At 58.4% G+C, this 19291-nt stretch overlaps 1 protein-coding gene across 1 annotated transcript; it reads left to right on the top strand.

The window, feature by feature from the left end:
* The first annotated feature begins 1118 nt into the window (after positions 1 to 1118).
* On the top strand, positions 1119 to 17273 carry AHDC1 (AT-hook DNA binding motif containing 1). Its single transcript, XM_036858783.1, is given in 3 exon segments — positions 1119 to 1670; positions 1672 to 6412; positions 16646 to 17273. Coding segments are annotated over 2 exon segments (4791 nt in total). The 5' UTR covers positions 1119 to 1577; the 3' UTR covers positions 6370 to 6412; positions 16646 to 17273.
* The last annotated feature ends 2018 nt before the right edge of the window (positions 17274 to 19291 follow it).

Here is a 19291-nt window from a genome sequence, read left to right as displayed (position 1 = left end):
ATGTAGCAGGGGCCGGATCGAGGCTAGAGGTGGCATGGAGGGCGGAGAATGTCCCTTTTCACATTCTTAATCTCCTTCCCTCTTTCCACATCCTACTTGGGTCCCACTTTTGGGTCTGGAGAGGAAAGAGAGAGAGAGCCTCAGGGGGAAAGGCGGGGCTAATTGTTCTGTGTGCCTCATTCATTCATTCGTTCAGTAAATATTTTTTGAAGCACATTTGTGGCCCATGTGCTGATCCGGGGGTTGGGAGATACACACAGAAGTCAGCAGGACAGAAATCCTTGCCTTCATGGTGCTTAACCACCTTCCAGCGGATGGTTTCCTCGACTGTGAAAGCGGGGATGATAATCGTATCGATCTCAGGTTTGCAGGGGGGTTAGGTGAGGCAATCCATATAAAGCACTTAGTCCAGTGTTTGGCAGCAGAGAAAGTGTCCCCAGAATATGAGCTTTTGTCGTTGTTGACTCCCTGGTATGATTTGTTAAACCTCTGACCTCAGGCACTCTTCAGTTTTTCTTTGCAGCTCTTATCCCGCTAATAATTAAGTCACTTACAATAATCTGATAAGTGTTTGTCTACCCAGTCCTTGTGCAAAGTAGGCACTCCATAAATAATGAGCATATGAATGAGTGAATGATGTTACTTCATCTCTGAGCCTCCATTTCCTCATCTGCAAAATGGGGTTATTAATAGCCCCTACCTCGCAGGATTGGTATGAAGAATTAAATGAAACGATGCCTGGACAGCTTCCAGCCCAGTGCCTGGCGCGCAGTAGGTGCTCACTAAACCTGAGCTGCGGTGGTCCTTTCCAGGCGCTGTCCACGCCCCGAGGCCTGGGCTCAGGCCGAAGCTGCTCCACAGCACCCCCAGCTGACAGCCAGCGACTGGCAGAGCCCCCAGGCACGGGGGCCCTCTCTCTTTCAGGTCAGCTGGGCGTGCGCTGGAGGGAGTACTGGGGGAGCTGGGGTTGGTATGTGGGGGAGTCTGGGCCCCGTGGGCAGGTGGGCAGTGGTTGGGCTGTGGCCAGCAGACCACTGAGATCTCCTCTTGCCTGTCTCGTTGCCCACAGAGATCTCCAGTGTGACAGCCCAGGCGGCAGAGCCGAGGGTGAGTGGCCGGGGTTCTCCTAGAGCCCTGGGGATGGGGCAAGAAGGAAGAGGCCGTGTCCTTGATAGAACTTCCGGGCCCTCTGACAGGGGCCTGGCCCTCTCCTGACGTTTGATCCACCTTGCTGATGGGCTTCCCTCTCAAAAGCGGGTGAACTGTTCTCCCCCAGCCCTTAGCCAGAGTCTAGACGAAAGTGGGTGAGCTGTCAATAAGTGGAACTGGGGCCCATGGGGGTTCACGATGCGTGTGGTGGTTTAGGAAAAGCTGGGGGTCAACGAGGGGATTGGGCTTCGGGAGGGGACTCAGGGGAGGGGTGCAGGGGATCACTGAGGTCATGGGGAGCTGATGAGGACTTAGGCGTTTGGTGAGGGACCTCCTGCCTGTCCTGCCCGGCAGGTCCTGGTCCCGGCTTCTCGCACCCTCATGTCAGCCCCGGCCCCGCCCGGCGGCCCGCGGAGGACAAGGTCAGGATGCGTGTGAAGCCCCAGGGCCTGGTGGTGACTTCCAGTGCCGTGTGCAGCTCTCCTGACTACCTCCGGGAGCCCAAGTACTACCCCGGCGGCCCCCCCCACCCCCCGGCCCTTGCTTCCCGCCCGGCCCCCTGCCAGCCCACCCGACAAGGCCTTCGCCCACACCTTCTCCGAGAACCCGCGCCCACCCCCACGCCGGGACCCCAGCACCCGGCGCCCACCAGTCCTTGCCAAGGGGGACGACCCGCTGCCCCCGAGGGCGGCCCGTCCTGTCTCCCAGGCCCGCTGCCCCACCCCCGCGGGAGACGGCAGCAGCTCCCGACGGCGCTGGGACAACGGGCGGGTGAACCTGCGTCCAGTGGTCCAGCTGATTGACATCATGAAGGACCTGACCCGGCTCTCCCAGGACCTGCAGCACAGCGGTGTGCACCTGGACTGCGGTGGCCTCCGGCTCAGCCGCCCACCTGCCCCGCCCCCCGGGGACCTTCAGTATAGCTTCTTCTCCTCACCCAGCCTGGCCAACAGCATCCGCAGCCCTGAGGAGCGGGCCACCCCCCACGCCAAGTCTGAGCGGTCCAGCCACCCCCTCTACGAGCCTGAGCCTGAGCCTAGGGACAGTCCCCAGCCCGGCCAAGGCCATAGTCCCGGAGCCACGGCCGCGGCCACCGGTCTGCCACCAGAGCCCGAGCCAGACGGCCCTGATTACTCAGAACTCGCTGACGCCGACATCCTGAGTGAGCTGGCCTCCCTTACTTGCCCCGAGGCCCAGCTGCTGGAGGCCCAGGCCCTCGAGCCACCGTCGCCTGAGCCAGAGCCTCAGCTCCTAGACCCCCAGCCCCGCTTCCTGGACCCACAGGCACTAGAGCCGCTCGGGGAAGCTTTGGAGCTGCCGCCCCTGCAACCTCTTGCTGATCCTCTGGGGTTGCCGGGCCTGGCTCTACAGGCCCTAGATACCCTGCCCGACTCCCTGGAGTCGCAGCTGCTCGACCCTCAGGCACTTGACCCCCTGCCCAAGTTGCTTGACGTCCCTAGCCGCCGTCTGGAGCCCCAGCAACCCCTGGGACCCTGCCCGCTGGCTGAGCCCTTGCGCCTGGACTTGTGCTCACCCCATGGCCCCCCTGGGCCTGAGGGTCACCCCAAATACGCCTTGCGGCGCACCGATAGGCCAAAGATCCTGTGTCGCCGACGGAAAGCCGGACGGGGACGCAAGGCAGAAGCCGGCCCCGAGGGCCGTCTGCTGCCCCTGCCTGTGCCCACAGGGCTGGCGGCTGCCCTGGCTGAGCCCCCGCCCCCGCCCCCGCCCCCACCTCACGCCCTGCCCGGCCCAGGCCCAGTCCCAGAGCTGGAGCCCGAATCCTCCCAGACCCCAGTGGTCCCTACCCGCAGAGGCAAGTGCCGGGGCGTGCGGCGCATGGTGGTCAAGATGGCCAAGATCCCCGTGTCACTGGGCCGGCGGAACAAGACCACGTACAAGGTGTCGTCTTTGAGCAGCAGCCTGAGCGTGGAGGGCAAGGAGCTGGGCCTGCGCGTGTCCACAGAGCCCACCCCGCTGCTGAAGATGAAGAACAATGGGCGGAACGTGGTGGTGGTCTTCCCACCCGGCGAGATGCCCATCATTCTCAAGCGGAAGCGCGGCCGCCCTCCTAAGAACCTGCTCCTGGGCCCCGGCAAGCCCAAGGAGCCAGCGGTGGTGGCGGCCGAGGCAGCCACTGTGGCGGCAGCCACCATGGCCATGCCGGAGGTGAAGAAACGGCGGCGGCGGAAGCAGAAGCTGGCATCTCCCCAGCCGTCCTACGCAGCGGATGCCAACGACAGCAAGGCCGAGTACTCAGACGTCCTCGCCAAGCTGGCCTTCCTGAACCGCCAGAGCCAGTGCGCTGGGCGGTGCTCACCGCCCCGCTGCTGGACACCCAGTGAGCCCGAGTCAGTGCACCAGGCGCCCGACACGCAGAGCATCTCCCACTTCCTGCACCGTGTGCAGGGCTTCCGACGGCGAGGTGGCAAAGCAGGCGGTTTTGGTGGCCGGGGTGGGGGCCACGCGGCCAAGGCGGCCCGATGCTCCTTCAGCGACTTCTTTGAGGGCATCGGCAAGAAAAAGAAGGTGGTGGCCGTGGCAGCCGCTGGGGTCGGGGGCCCTGGCCTCGCTGAGTTGGGGCACCCACGCAAACGGGGCCGGGGGGAGGTAGACGCCGTGACTGGGAAGCCCAAACGCAAGAGGCGGTCCCGGAAGAACGGGACTCTGTTCCCGGAACAGGTGCCCAGCGGCCCAGGCTTTGGGGAGGCGGGCACCGAGTGGGCCGGGGACAAGGGTGGTGGCTGGGCCCCTCACCATGGGCACCCAGGCGGGCAAGCTGGCCGAAACTGCGGGTTCCAGGGGACCGAGGCCCGGGCCTTTGCCTCCACTGGGCTAGAGAGCGGGGCTTCGGGCCGTGGCAGCTACTACAGCACAGCCGCACCTGCGGGCCAGACGGAGCTCAGCCAGGAGCGCCAGAACCTCTTCACCGGCTATTTTCGCTCCCTGCTCGACTCGGATGACTCCTCCGACCTCTTGGACTTTGCCCTCTCAGCCTCTCGCCCCGAGTCCCGGAAGGCATCAGGCACCTACACAGGGCCCCCCAGCAGCGCCCTGCCCGCCCAGCGGGGCCTGGCCACCTTCCCCAGCCGGGGAGCCAAGGCCAGCCCGGTGGCGGTGGGCAGCAGCGGGGCTGGGGCGGACCCCTCCTTCCAGCCGGTTCTGTCCACTCGCCAGACCTTCCCGCCGGGCCGGGCAGCGAGCTACGGGCTAACCCCCGGCACTTCAGACTGCCGGGCAGCCGAGACCTTCCCGAAGCTGGCTCCTCTGCCTTCTGCCGTGGCCCGCTCACCTACCACGCACCCGCCCGCCAACACCTACCCCGCGCAGTACGGGGGCTACGGGGCTGGACAAAGTGTATTCGCACCCGCTAAGCCCTTTACGGGCCAGGACTGCGCTAATAGCAAGGACTGCAGCTTCGCCTACGGCAGTGGCAACAGCCTCCCTGCCTCACCCAGCAGCGCCCACAGCGCCGGCTACGCCCCACCGCCTACCGGTGGCCCCTGCCTGCCGCCGAGCAAGGCGTCCTTCTTCAACAGCTCTGAGGGGGGCCCCTTCTCTGGTTCGGCCCCCACACCCCTGCGCTGTGACAGCCGGGCCAGCACGGTCTCACCCGGCGGCTACATGGTACCCAAGGGCACCACAGCCTCTGCCACCTCTGCCGCATCCTCGTCGTCCTCCTCCTTCCAGCCCTCGCCTGAGAACTGTCGGCAGTTTGCGGGGGCTTCTCAGTGGCCTTTCCGGCAGGGCTATGGAGGCCTGGACTGGGCCTCGGAGGCCTTCAGTCAGCTGTACAATCCCGGTTTCGACTGCCACGTCAGCGAGCCCAACGTGATCCTGGACATCTCCAACTACACGCCGCAGAAGGTGAAGCAGCAGACGGCCGTGTCCGAGACCTTCTCCGAGTCGTCCTCCGACAGCACCCAGTTCAATCAGCCCGTCGGCGGCGGTTTCCGGCGTGCCAACAGCGAGGCCTCGAGCAGCGAGGGCCAGTCGAGCCTGTCCAGCCTGGAGAAGCTGATGATGGACTGGAACGAGGCATCGTCCGCCCCCGGTTACAACTGGAACCAGAGCGTCCTCTTCCAGAGCAGCTCCAAGCCAGGCCGCGGACGGCGGAAGAAGGTGGACCTGTTCGAGGCCTCACATCTGGGCTTCCCGTCAACCGCCTCGGCCAGCGCCGCGGGCTACCCATCCAAACGGAGCACCGGGCCCCGGCAGCCTCGGGGCGGACGGGGTGGCGGGGCCTGCTCAGCCAAGAAGGAGCGGGGCGGTGCGGCGGCCAAAGCCAAGTTCATCCCCAAGCCACAGCCGGTCAACCCGCTGTTCCAGGACAGCCCAGACCTCGGCCTGGACTACTACAGCGGGGACAGCAGCATGTCACCACTGCCCTCGCAGTCGAGGGCCTTCAGCGTGGGTGAGCGAGATCCCTGTGACTTCATGGGACCCTACTCCATGAACCCGTCCACGCCGTCGGACGGCACCTTCGGCCAAGGCTTCCACTGCGACTCGCCCAGCCTGGGTGCCCCTGAGCTGGATGGCAAGCATTTCCCGCCGCTGGCCCACCCGCCCACGGTGTTTGATGCTGGCCTGCAGAAGGCCTACTCCCCCACCTGCTCCCCGACCCTGGGCTTCAAGGAAGAGCTGCGGCCGCCACCCACAAAGCTGGCTGCCTGTGAGCCCCTCAAGCATGGGCTCCAGGGGGCCAGCCTGAGCCATGCAGCTGCAGCCCAGGCCCACCTGAGCTGCCGGGACCTAACGCTGGGCCAGCCCCACTACGACTCCCCCAGCTGCAAGGGTACGGCCTATTGGTACCCGCCAGGCTCGGCCGCCCGCAGCCCGCCCTATGAAGGCAAGGTGGGTTCAGGGCTGCTGGCTGACTTCCTGGGCAGGACGGAGGCCGCGTGCCTCAGTGCCCCACACCTGGCTAGCCCACCGGCCACACCTAAGGCCGACAAGGAGCCACTGGAGATGGCCCGGCCGCCCGGCCCACCCCGTGGCCCCGCTGCAGCTGCTGCTGGCTATGGCTGCCCACTCCTTAGTGACTTGACCCTGTCCCCCGTGCCGAGGGACTCGCTGCTGCCCCTGCAGGATACCGCCTACAGGTATCCAGGCTTTATGCCGCAGGCGCATCCCGGCCTGGGTGGGGGCCCCAAGAGCGGCTTCCTGGGGCCCATGGCGGAACCTCACCCTGAGGACACATTCACCGTCACCTCCCTGTAGTGCCAACTGAAGTGCCGACTGGACCTCGAGGTTTTGTTCCTGGGTGAGTCTGAGGATGTGGGTGCAGTGGGAAGAAGCCAGGGGGTGGGGGGGGGTTGGGGGGGTGGGGGGGATGAGGACATTCGAGCTTGGGCAAGGGGAAGAAGTACAGCGATGAGCAGGAAGGATTTGAGGACAAGATTGGGGACCCGAGTTGGGATTCAGGGAGTCTGGCATTAGATGTTGGGAACAGCCTTAGGGAGGAGATGGGGCCTTGGGTGGGGAACCCAGTGCGGGGCTTGGGCATTCAGGGGGTCCCATTATTGAAATGGATGGGGGACCATAGACTGGATGGGGCCATCTAGTTTGGTTCATCAAGCGTTCATTTCCCTCATCCATGCTAGGTCCCGGGCAGGGACCACCTGAGTCCCAGGAAGCACTCACCACTTGAACTCTTGCAAGGGAGGGCGTTTGCATCGCCCTGCATGTGACAGATGGAGAAAGAAGCAGGTTGGATAATTATCCGCCGAGGCCCATCCAGGATACTGACCCTGCCTGCTTCCTTGTCTCCCTGGGAGCTTCATTTAGTTCAAGATGCAGTCTGGCAAGGGCCGGGCTGAGGGTGTGGGCAGTATGTCCTTTTCTGGTCTCCCAGGGTACCCCAAAGGCTATTTTTCAACAGGGGTGTTGGGATCTCCCTGTGCCTGGGGACCTGTAGCCAGCGGGTCTATCCCCAGGCAGGATGTTTCCTACCTAGAAAAAGCCAGTCCCTTTCCTGAAGCCAAATGCTTTTCTTAAGAATTCCATTAGGGAACTCCCTGGCAGTCCAGTGGTTAGGACTCCTCGTTTCCACTGCAGGGGGCGTGGGTTCGATCCCGGTTTGGGGAACAAAGATCCTGCGATCCTGCAAGCCTCACTGCGCGGCCAAAAAAAAAAAAAAATTCCGTTAAATATTGTTAGGTATTCAGATATTGTTTTATCAGGTACTGTCACCTCCTTGAGTTTTCTTAATATTTTGTGTTTAGGAAAAGGAAAATAAAAGAGGGGAAGTGCCCCCAAAGTGGTAAAACGGGACAGAGTTGGAGGAATCATTTTCTTGATGAACAACCTGCTCCAGAAATGCAGCCATAACTGGCCCATGAGATCCCAGTTTTGGAACAGACCTGTTAACAAAAATTGACCCAGACGTGGTGGGTGGTGATGGAGTGGGCTGGGGACCTGTTTGAGCCCCTCACTTCCCCCCACCTCTGCTACTACTACAGCCTCCTGGGAGTGCCTTTTCCTGGAGAATGAATAGCAGGGCTCCTGGAAAGCCCCGTCCCTGCTCTGGGAAGGCTATTCGAGGCCAGGGTGACTCAGGGTCCTGAAGTCATGTCAGTGGAAACTTATTACCCCCTCTCTGCCTGACCTCAGCTCCCTTGGTGCCTGAAGATGGCAAAGGGCAGCACATGGGAGTCAAGCGGCCTGGGGAAGGACCATTCCCCAACTGGCCGACTTGCTGCATGCCCTTGACCAAGCTTTTGCCCCTCCTTCACCCACCCCCTGCCTCTGTTTCCCCGTCTGTTGAAGGCAGTTGACTTTGATAATCTCTTGGGCTCTTAAAACTCTGCATGGCATAGACAGTGGACCAGACTTTCTTGGGGGGCAGCATATTTTTCCTCCTAATGAAACCAGACCAAGATTAAAATGGCCTTCCGTTCCCCATGCACCTCACTGCAAGCAGCAGAGCCGCAGATCTGAAGCAGGCCAGAGAGAAGCTGCTTAGGGTTTAAAATGTCAAACTCCTGATCCTTCTCACTGGAGGGGAGATGTCTCATGGATAATCCAGGCATGTGAAATAATCAGAAAACCTTTCCTCCTGGGCTCTGGGTGGGAAAATAAACGGGTGAGGGGGCTGGGTGTTTGGGCAGGTCACGGCTCAGTGAGATACATAATGGAACCACCCAGTGAGGCCTGAACGCAGGAGGAACTGGGATGCCATCCAGCCCCACATTCTGGCCCCGCTCCCCACTCAGAGCTGGGAGTTGACAGCACTGTCCTCAAACCGATGCATTCAGTTGTTCCAGAGACGTCTGTCCAGCACCCACTGCATGCCAGGCACTGGGGACACAGCAGTGAACACCTCAAACGAGGTCCTGGTCCTCAGGGGGCTTCCAGTTGAGCGGGAAAGACAGTAAACAGGATGACACAAAGCATTTGGTAATTATCGCTGTAGGAAGGACTGTGCAAGAGGAGAAAAGCTAGGAGGCCATGAGGGCTTGCAGCCAGCTGACCAGATGCTGAGGCTGATGCCTGAAAGATGAGGGGGGCGTCAGCCGAATGGGGAGTGGGAAGAGCATTCTGGGCAGAGGGAACAGCAGTGGGTAAAGCCCTGAGGCAGGAAGCGGCTCAGCTTTGAGGAGCCGATGGGAGGACAGCAACACTGAGTGAGGGGGTGAGGGGGCAGGGCCAGATCATGCAGGGCATCGGAAGGAGTTTGAACTTTGTCCCAAGACAAATGGGGAACCACTGAAGCGTTCTCAGCTGGAATGTCCTGGGCCACAGTGGAGCAGGGCCGGTGTTGAAGGAGGGAGATCGGCTGCGGTAGCCCAGGCAAGCAGTGGTGGTGGCTTGGACCATGGTGGTGGGAGGGCTGTCCCCCTTCTTCATCCAAACACTCCCTCATCCAGGGCAAACCCCCCCCCACCACCGCCCAAGGACTGATTACAATCATTGTGGGAGTGAAGAAGCCTTGGGGATATAGGGAAGGAGAACAGTGAGGAAAAAGAGTTAACAGAGGGAGTGTCACTGTCAACAGAGGGCTTAAGCAGGGAGGACAGTGACACACTCATTCACCAACAGGCAGTGAGCCCTTTTGACCCTGGGCACAGGGGGAGCAGTCACTGAGCTTAGCCTCACATCTTGAGCCCCTCCATGCCCGTCCCGATACCAGGCACGGGGAAGACAAAGCAGACGTGGCCCCTGTCCTCAGAGTGCCCATCCACCCCAAAAAAGCTAAAACGAGCACACAGAGAGCCTCAAACACCTGGTGGGAAGTGGCAGGGAGAAGCAAAGCTCGTGCACCAGGAAGGTGGGCCATGGGGTCAGAAGTCACCTCTCTGCCCCTTTGGTGAGGAAAGGGACATATATTCGTGCTGGGCCCTTTGTGCAACACTGCCTCACTGACCCTTCACAGCAGCCTGGAAGGTGCGGGTCCTCACCCTCACCCCCCCATCAGAGAGCTGAGGAAACAGGTACAGCTCTGAACCCTGCCCAGGGGATCCATAGGTAGTAAATCATGGCAGAGTCATGATTTGAACCCAGTACTGCACCCCCTCCCAGCCTGGATGCTCTGCTCCCCCCCCACTCTGTGCCCCTGATTCCCCATCTGCAAAATGACGGGTTGGTTGGATGCTCCGTACAACCCTTTCTGGGTCTGACATTTTAAATGGATTTTGAGGTTCTGTGAAAGAAGCTGCATCTGAGCCCGTCCTTGAAGAATAGGCAAGACTTGGACACACGGAGACGGAGACGGGGGGGGGGGAAGGGCATTCCAGGCCGAGGAAACCGTGAGCCAGGGCAGGTCACATCCCAATGTGAAGTAGAAGAAGAAAGCTTGGAGGAGCCAGAGTGGGGAATGTGGGACCTCAATGGTCTGGGAGCTGAGTTGATGGGACAGAGAGGGAAGTGGGGCCGGGGTTGTGGGGGGTGGTGAGGGAGACTTGGGCCCCACAAACATCTCCTAGTCCCTTAGATGGAATGCAGAGCCAGACAGACTGGCTCCGCCTTGGGCCCTCACGGCTGAAGATCAGCCCTTCCAGACCCTGGGGAAAGGGTGGGAGGGTGGGAAGGGCCCTCCAAGGTGTTTAGGGATCTCGAGTCCCCCCTCTCCTCCCTATTCCCTCTCAGGCCTGGACCTGAGGCCAACAGAAATGTCACAGGTCCTCCAAGGTTACACCAGCTGGGGCCTCACTGGGGCAGAAGGCGGCTTCCAAGGCCACCAACCAGCCAGGGTCAGCAGGCATGCCCGGACCTGGACCAGGCACTGGCCACTCTGGGCTTTGTCTCTCCATGTCTTGAAACCTCAAGAGGTCACCTGATCTTGCCTCTGGCCCTGGGCAAGAGGCCCTCACGTCGGGTCAGCCAGGCCTGCCCTGCCTCTCCTGGGCTCCTCTTCCCACTCTCTGGGGCTATCCTCCCTCCAATCCTATCTCTTGCCTCTCCTGCAGCCATTTTCAGGCCAGGCTTTCTTGTGCTGAGCCCTCATTTCCTGGAAATACAATCTCTGCATGAGCATGCCCTCTCATGCTCCTCCTCTCCCATCTCCCCACATCCCTGTGGACCCAGAAGAACCCAAGGGGGCAAGGCCCTGAAACTGCAGGGTGGTGGCTAGGAGCATGCCTGTGGGCACAAACAGGCCTCCGTGCAGAGCCCGGTTCCATCCCTTACCAGCTGTGTGACCTGGTGAGTCACGTCACCTCACTGCATCTCTTGTGAGAATTAAATGAGATTACCCGTGAAGCACTTAGCCTGTCCCTGGCACACAGGAAGCACGTAATCAGTGGTTGGTAGATGGGTGAATAAAATACCTCCCCACTGTCTGTGAGCGTCACACACCTCTGACCCTTTCCTCCAAGCTCAGGACTCCGTAGCCAGCACTCCTTCACCTGCTCTTCCTGCTTCCCTTCTAGGAAGGAGCTTGTATTCTAGTATGGGTTTGGGGCCTTTGGCAGGAGGCTGTGAAATACCACCTAGTTATATGCCTTAACAGTGGGGCTGAGTCCTCCCTGGGCGGTCCAGAGACAAGGTAAGTCACAGACCCCGCACCAAGGGACCTAAAGCCTGTTGGGCAACAGGACCCAGACTCCTAAATGACCCAGGTCAGCTAGAAACTCGGTCCACACACAGTTATCCACGGCAGTCGTCTCTTTTGGTACAGATAATCTGAAAGAAGATTGCCTTGTGATTTTGTAATACATCATGATTTCTCTCCCAGCAGATTTGCCCTCCTTGTCATCCTAACTTTTGCTGCCATAGTGCCCTCTGTTTGTGCTGGAGGGCAGGAGGAAGTAGGTTAATTCTGTGTTCAACCAGCATGAACCAGGCGCCTGCCCCGGGCCAGGCATTGCATCTGGTACTAAAGGTACCACTGAACAGGATGAGCAGTGTCCTGCCCTCATGGAGTTTACAGCCTTGAAACAGGTGTTCATTACAAGCCTCCATGTGGGCATCACTCTCCAGGGGAGGGACTGAAATGCTCCCACTGGAAATACCAGGGACCACCCTCTTGAACCACGGGCAGGGCAGACAGCAAGAGCTTCCTGCAGGGGGCCGGGTCGGGGGGGGGGGCAGAAAATGGGTCTTGAACAAATTTGAGGCTTCGGAAGCTATAGTCCTAGCTCAGCCACCTGGGTCAGCGCAACCAGTGCGTGTCAGGTCTCTGCCCCAACATCTGCCCCCGCTTCCTGAGCCCATAGCCCCCATTGTGGCTGCTGAATGTCTTTCAGCATTTTGGGATGCATGGTGTCTGGAGCAACGCCCCCCCCCCCCGAATATTTACTGGATGAATTGATTAAAACATGTCTGCTCTTGTGACTTCATTGCTTAACACCTTTTGATTGCATCCTCCCCTCGCCAGCCTCCTTGCCTCCAAAATAAAGGCCCGACTTCCTAACCTGGTATTCTGGGTATTCAAGGCTGCTTCTTCAGCCCTGACCTCCTGCTCACACAGCCTCCCTTTCTAGCTCTGTACTGTGGGGTTGGGAGGGAGCTTTCCAGGCCCTTTCCCCAGTGTGCCCTGTGTCTTTGCTTTAGCTGTTCCCTGGCCTGGGCCGCCCTTTCCTAGTCATCATCCATCTCCCACCTGTCATTTCCTATCTTTCACTCAGACACTGCCTCCTCCAAGAAGTGTTCCAGGATCCTTCCCAGGCACAATTAATCTCCAGCCCTTTATGCATCCATGACAGCCCTTCCCGGGAATGTCTTCCTCACCATGCCATCAGCTCCTTTACGCTGGTTACTCATCTCTGTGCACTGTCCCTGTCTCCCCAGTGTCTCGTCATGCCGGGGACACTTCAAGGGTCAGGATTTTTTTTTTTTCCTGGAGTCAAAGAAGGGCATGTAGACTAGGGAGAATTGTGAGAGAAAAGGTTAGGCATCGGGGAATGGGGCATGAGCTGGTTTCTCTCAACCCTACTGTTATCAGATGCGCTCCTAAGGATGAGGCAGGGGAGGGGTGTATAAATAAACCAGTTCCAACTCTCAGGCTAACTGGGCTTTTGGAGTTCTGTAAATTCAGCACCTCCCAGTTTACAGAGAGGAAGAGGGACTCGCCCAAAGACACAGAGCCACCCAGGCAGGGAAGCACAGAAAGGTAGAGCCAGGAAGGTCCCTTGGGGATCACCCAGTTCCATGTTCTTGCCGCTTCCTCAGCCTCCACTCAGTTGCATGCCCAACACATACCCAGATGTGGGACAGATGTCCTTACATAGGCATCTCTGATCGGGAGGGTGGAGGGTGTGGTGTGGGTGTTAGTGGTGGGGGCGTGTATAGCCTCCTCCCAGGACAGGTAAGGAGTGTGAGGCTCTGAGAGGTGAGAGATATGCACAAGGTCACACAAGCTTGGTGGGCAATCATGGATGTAAACCCCATTTGGTCCCACTAGCATCCCTCTCTATGCCCCGCAGTGGGGGAGGTAGGAGAAGATCTCTAAGGAGGGAATGACTGGCAGAGCTAGAGTTTAAGGAACGCCTCTAGTCACTGGTGGACAGATTTTGAAAAACTTCCCTGGAGTGAGGAGGAGAGCCACACACCCACCCACACGCCACAGACTACCCATCCCCAATTGGAAGCTTCATCCCTCAGAGAACTCTGGGTCCAGAGGGTATCTCCATCTGTCAGGTGTGGTCTGGGCCTCAGGGAAGCAGTATCCTCTCCACATTTAAGGGACTCAAAAGCCTGACTTTGCCTGAAGACGTCAGAAGGGCTGGATCAGCCTCCCTGGGCAGCTGTGGTTTGTCTCTGACCCCTTGTCTTTGGTGCTCTATCTCAGTGCCTGAAGATCTCTGCCATTCCCTGTTCAACCCCCTTATTTTACATAGAAACTGAAGCCCAGAGAGGGAAAGAACTTGCCCTAGGTCACACAGCATATCCGTCTCTCAAATCCTCATGCACTCTTTGCCTTCTGCTCCACTGCCTTGTTTGATGCTGAGACCCCTTTCTGGAGGGTAGAGACTAGAAGGTGGGGTTAGAGCTTAGCTCATGGCCTGGCAGTTAGTGGCTATGAATACATGTCTGCTGGTTGCTTGAATGAATGCTCCTTTTGCCGGGGAGAACAGCTCTCTTTGGACAACCTGATTTATATGTGATCTGTAGCATTTTAAATCCCTGCTCAGCTCTCCCTTGGCACCCCCAGCGCCAGCGCCCACTGACAGGCAGAGACCACTTAAAGCCCTGGCCTCACAGATGGTAAAACTGCTGGAGCATGAGACTCTGGAACGTGCAGTCCTTCGTTATGGAGGCACTAAAAGGTTAAGTCTCGTGAACAATGGCTGGTGTCCTGGGGCGCCAGCCACATGCTGGCATCGGGGATGCGGAGGTACCCCACGCAGGTCTCTGCCCAGGAGGAGCACGGAAGGGAATGACAAGTGCCCCAGTAGCTATGGTAACAGGGCGGTCTGAGGAGGCGTCTGGAGATGTGCAACACCTGAGCTGGACCTTGACTCGCCGATCGGACTTAGACCGGTCACGGCTCTGTCATTCAGTCGGCACACATTGTTGACCCCAGCATGTGCTGGGCGCCGAAGAGCCACAGTCCCTCCCACCAAAGCTGGGTGAGATGCCCGCGCTGTGCTCCCTGAGTCCCCCAGGGCTCCTCTTGACACACCCCCATCTCCCTGCGTGTGATCGCCTGGTTTGGGGTCCGCTTTGCTTCCCTCTGTGCTCTGTGAGCCCCTCAAGGGCAGGGACCAGATCCGTCTTGCTCTCTGCTTTGTCTCCAGTGCCCAGCACTGGGCCACCTGGCCCAGCAGCACTGCTTCTGTTCCGTGGCGAGTTGAACCTGGTGAAGTCAGGGTTCTGCATGGCCATAGCATTCTGCTTTCTCCCTGGCTCAGGAACCTCTGGTTTTGATTCTCTCCCCATCCCCCACCCCCCACCATCCCCCCAGATTCTGGCCAAGTCATGAAAGCTGGGGAGGGTGGTGTGAGGAGGAAGGTGAGACAGCGGTGGCTTAGCAGAGGGTGAGAAAGCCTCCCTGCTGCCTGGCCGCCGGCACCACGGGAATGGTTCTGGCAGGAGCTGCCTGCTGGGCTGAGATCACCATGGAGACCTGGCTTGGAGAGGGTCACTGGCAGTGGCTAAGGGCTGGAGGGGGCGGGGGTGACAGGGATTTGTGCAGAGGCTCCCAGCCTGCCCCGGGGCCCTTAGGGGGAGCAGGGGAGGCTGGGGTTCAGCACAGTTCGCTTGCTAAGTAGTTTGGAGCTGCCCATCCTAAATCTCCCCCTCACTTGTCACCCCAATACACCATATCTGTCACCCCAACAGAGGTTCCTTAGCTTGGCAGCTGTTCTTCAACTGCAGTAAAGCTGTCCTACAGATAGATGCCCCCAGCCCTCCAGCTGAACCTGTCCCCCCACCCTGTTTATCACCCTAACTGGAGAACTGACACCCACCCCAACTGCATCCCCTGCCCCAATCACCCCAGTTGCAATACAGCTTTTCTCCCCCATCACCCCAGTTGTAATACAGCTGTCGCCCTAACAAGCACACCTCTTACCCCTACGGCTAATATTCCATCCTCCCCTCACCAGCAGGAGACCTGACAGCTTAACAAAGATGCAGCTCCTACCCTCCCCCTCATGCCTCTGCATGCCACCTGGGCTGAGGCACCAGGATGGGGTGCTGTCCTGCCTCCCAGGAGCCCACCTGGCTCCCTGAGGGGAGTCCTGGCAAGTCCAGCCTCGGGACAAAAGTCTTCCCAGGGGCTGACTGCCCAGCAGACAGCAGCCAAGGCTGAGCAGAATTTAAATGTGGCCCCGTTGGAAAGAGAAGCCAAGAAAGAGGACAAGAGAGGGAAGGCTTTCTGTGGCCGCCTGGTTCCTGCAGGGGTGGGGGAGGGTGGATGGCTTGCTGAGGAGTCTCAGAAGGTGGTTTTAGGACCCCCACGCCTGCCCCTTAATTTTGGTGGGTTGGTCACTCACCCAATGTAGGAGACATGAATTTCAGGGCTCTGAGAAGAGGACAGAGCTCTAGAAGAGCCAGGCTAACGACTGGAGGTCTTGAGAATAACTGAGCCCACCCCTTTCCACTGGGTATCTTCCCACTCACCCCGGCAAAGCTAGGGGTCTGGATAGGGAGTCAGGTCCCCAGAGCCCTGCAAACATAATTAGGACCGACCATCTAGGGAAAGAGGGTACTTGAGATCTCTATTGTCTGGTGATTGTAGGGACTGGGGACTCGAGATTTTCTGAGCTTCAGGAAGGCGGGGTGCAGCCAAACACAGATGGTATTGTGTTGGGCAATTTCTTTATTCCTTTATTCAGACAGACTTCCTCATCACCTCACCTCTCTAAGGAACAGAATGACATTGATAGGGAATGGGGAGAAGGTTGGATTTGGAAGAAATTAAAGCAGTGGTTCACACCTGTGCTGTGCTAAGGCCCTGTCTTCGCATTATGTCATTCCTCAGAACAGCCTAGGTAGGAGGAATTACTAAACGAACTGTTAACATGAGGAAGCCGAGGCTTGGGGAGCCTAGCTGGCCCAGGCCCCATGAAGATAATGACTAGTACTAATTAGTATCACTTATGACACATTTATGGACCAGGCTTAATCTGCCTCAAACCACTGAACCTTCCCAACAAATTTACGGGATAGTTCTGTTATCCCCTTTTTACAGATGAGTAAACTGAGGCTCACAAAGATTCACTGACTTGCCCAAGGTCATAGAGCTATTAAATGGTGGTGCTAGCGTTTGAACTCAGCTGTGTCTGACTCAGGAGCTCAAGTTCTGAACAGATTGCACTGCCTGGAATCCCAGCTCCTCATCCAGCACATCCTTTACCTCTCAGTGGTGTGGGCCTTGGACACACACCTATTTTACAGATGGGGAAAGTGAGCTCAGAGCAGGCCAGAAGCAGTCCGGAGGCTCATGGACGGGGCCACTTGGAATTTTCTGGGAGAAGGAACAATGCAGTTCCCTTCTCTCAGAATCCTGGTAGGAACCGGGTGGAGGTCCGGCTTTTAGCCTCCCAGTTCCCAGAGCTCAGGGTCTGTCCCTGCCGCTGACTTCTGCCTCTTCTCTTGTGTTTCTCTGCAGCTTTCAGAAAACCAACGCCAAGACCCCTCCCAGCGTCCACACGGTCCTCCGGCAGGCGCCTGCCCCTCTGCCTCCCGCCCCACCTCCCCTGCACCCCCTGCAGCCCCATCGCCCCCCCACCCCTCCCTGCCCATCTCCTCCACGCAGAAGCCGAAGGTGAGCCCTTTCTGCACAAAACCAGCAATTGTAAATACTTTTTAAAAATGTACAAAACTTAAAAACAAAACACAGTTTTAGAAAAAGACAAAAAAAAGAGAGAGAGAGAGAGAGAGAACGCGAGCGTGTGCAAGAGGTTGCGAGCGGGGCCTCAAGGTGTCCAGAGCCCCTGCAAGTATGCACTGAGAAATTTATCTACAGGTCGTTTGACAAAAATGAACAATATCCTATTTATTGTATATACTGTTTTATTATAAATCGTGGATTGTATATTGCATTCTGTAAACCTGCTGTGGTCCCGTGGTGTGCAAATTCGCATGGTGGGGGGGAGGGAGAAGAACCTCTTGCGGGTGCTTTTTTTTTTTTTTTTCTTATTTTTCACTCTTTTGGGTTTTCTCTTCTGTTGTTGTTGTTGTTTTCTGTTGGCAGGACACACCCAAAGATCCAAGTTTGTATTAAAAAGAAATGAAAAAAAGCAAAAAAAAAAAAAACAAAAACAAAAACAAAAAAACAACCTCGTGTCTTGTGAAAGGGGGTGAGTGAGGGTGGACAGAGTGGAAGGGGTGTGACAGCTGGGGGTCGTCACCAGCCACTGGGTCCCCAGAGGAGTTGAAATACCTTCATGTGTTCCCTCCCTCAGAGCTCTCCCTTCTGCCTGAGATCTGAGTCACCTTTGCATCCGGGCCCCTCCCTTTACACCACAGGCCCTGGGTCTCCCCTGCCTCTGGGCTCCCCGACTGCCCCCTGGGGTTTCCTGGCCCCTGGTCCATGCATTCTGTCCCAGGTCCAAGGAGTCTGCCTTTTAGAGCTTTCTTTTGCACTACGTCCTGGGTCTCCCATGATTCTGAGACCCCTGTTCTCCCCCAAGCCCTAGGTTTCCTCTCCCTGAGGAACCCCCATTATAAATCCGGTCTTGGGTCTCCCCTGCTTCTAGACCCCCTTACTCCATCCTCAGTCCCAGGTCTCTGACTCCAGCCCCTTCATTTGTCCTGTGTCCCCTCAGCCTTTGGGCCCCACCGTTGTACTCTGGTTCAGGATACCTGTCTTTGAGACACTCAATCCATCCTGAGCGCAAGAACCCTTGTGGGACACCCCCCTTTCCCACAAAGACTGGAGTATCCCCTGTTTGTGTGTCTCCCATCTACCCCAGGGCCTGGGTCTCCTTTGTCTCCAGACCCCCCTCTTTTTTATCCCAACACACCTGCCTCTGCCTATGCAAACTCCAGGGTTTGACTAGGCCAAACCCATCTGCCTTCTCCTTTCTTTCCACTCTGAACCCCAAATGCCGGGTCTGTATTTCCTCCCAGCTTTTGTAAACTTTGGAAAAAGAAAACTCCTAATCCTGTACCTATTTCTGGTGGACCTGGAAGGGCCGAACTGTATCACACCCCCTGACCTTGGGGAGCTCTTGGCTGCCCTTGACCAAATAAGCCCACTTTGGGCTGCCTGGTCCTTAGCAAGCAGCTTTTCCCATAGACCCAGTTTATGTTAAAGCTCTGCTCTATGTCCCTCCCTGCTGAAGCTCAAGGAGACCCCAAGGAACAGCTCCGCACCACCTGCCCCCGTCCCCAACCCTACCGGCAAGGCCCAGGCCTTGGGAGGGTCAGACGAACCCTCCACCTGAGGCGGGAGACAGACCCCCCACCTTCTGGGCACCCCTGTCTGAAAGAGGACGCTGGAGGGTTCAGACAGGGGCAGGTAACAGTCCCTAAAACTGCATTCTCTGTGCTGGATGTGAAGGTTCAGCCTCCCACCAAGCCCCCTCTGTGCAGCCCCAAGACTCAGCTGAAGACGCCCTTGTTCCTACCCTCCTGCGCGGTGAGGGCGGAGGCATCCACTGCACTCAAGCTGCAGCCCGGGGTGGGGCTGGGAGTCGGGGCAGGGGCAGTAAGACCCGGCGAGGGTTTCCTGGAGGCCAAGACCAGGGTGCGAGGCAGAAGAATGAGGGAGTTCCCAGAGGAGGAAAGAGCAGGGCAGGGGGTGGAAGCCCGCACGTGGCTAGGTCTGTTTGGAGTAGACACTGTGTGTGTGTTTGGGGAGGGGAGAGGCCTTTGGCAAGGTCACCCCTGGGCAGGGGGGAGGCTGGTTGGAAGGGGTGGGTGGCTTCAAAGGCACCAGTGGGAGAGGCCAGGAGAAGTTTGTTTTCAGCCCCAAGAATCGCCCGCAGGGAGAAAATGAGTGTGTTCAGCGGCTGCCGAGGAAGCGGAAGAGATCAGGGAAGGCTGTCCAGGTGGGGCAGGCTGGGTAGAGGGTGGGGCCCGGTGAGGCGGTTGAGGGCTGGGCGATGGAGGTGCAGTGGGGAAGGGGTAGTGGGGGGATTATTCAGTGGAAGGGATTGTTGGGGCTCTGCAAGATGGGGAGGAGGGACAGTGAAGGCTTGTGCGCCCAGGAATTGGGGTGGGGGTGGAGAGGGGTGACCCAGGAAGGAAATGGGAGTTTAGGGAGGAAATTATAGCCCAGCAAGGGGGCTCTGTAACTTGAAGAGGGCTT

Source organism: Balaenoptera musculus, chromosome 1, assembly GCF_009873245.2.
Source record: "Balaenoptera musculus isolate JJ_BM4_2016_0621 chromosome 1, mBalMus1.pri.v3, whole genome shotgun sequence".
In the NCBI taxonomy this organism is placed as follows: Eukaryota; Metazoa; Chordata; class Mammalia; order Artiodactyla; family Balaenopteridae; genus Balaenoptera; species Balaenoptera musculus.
This window is presented reverse-complemented; position numbering and strand designations above follow the sequence as displayed.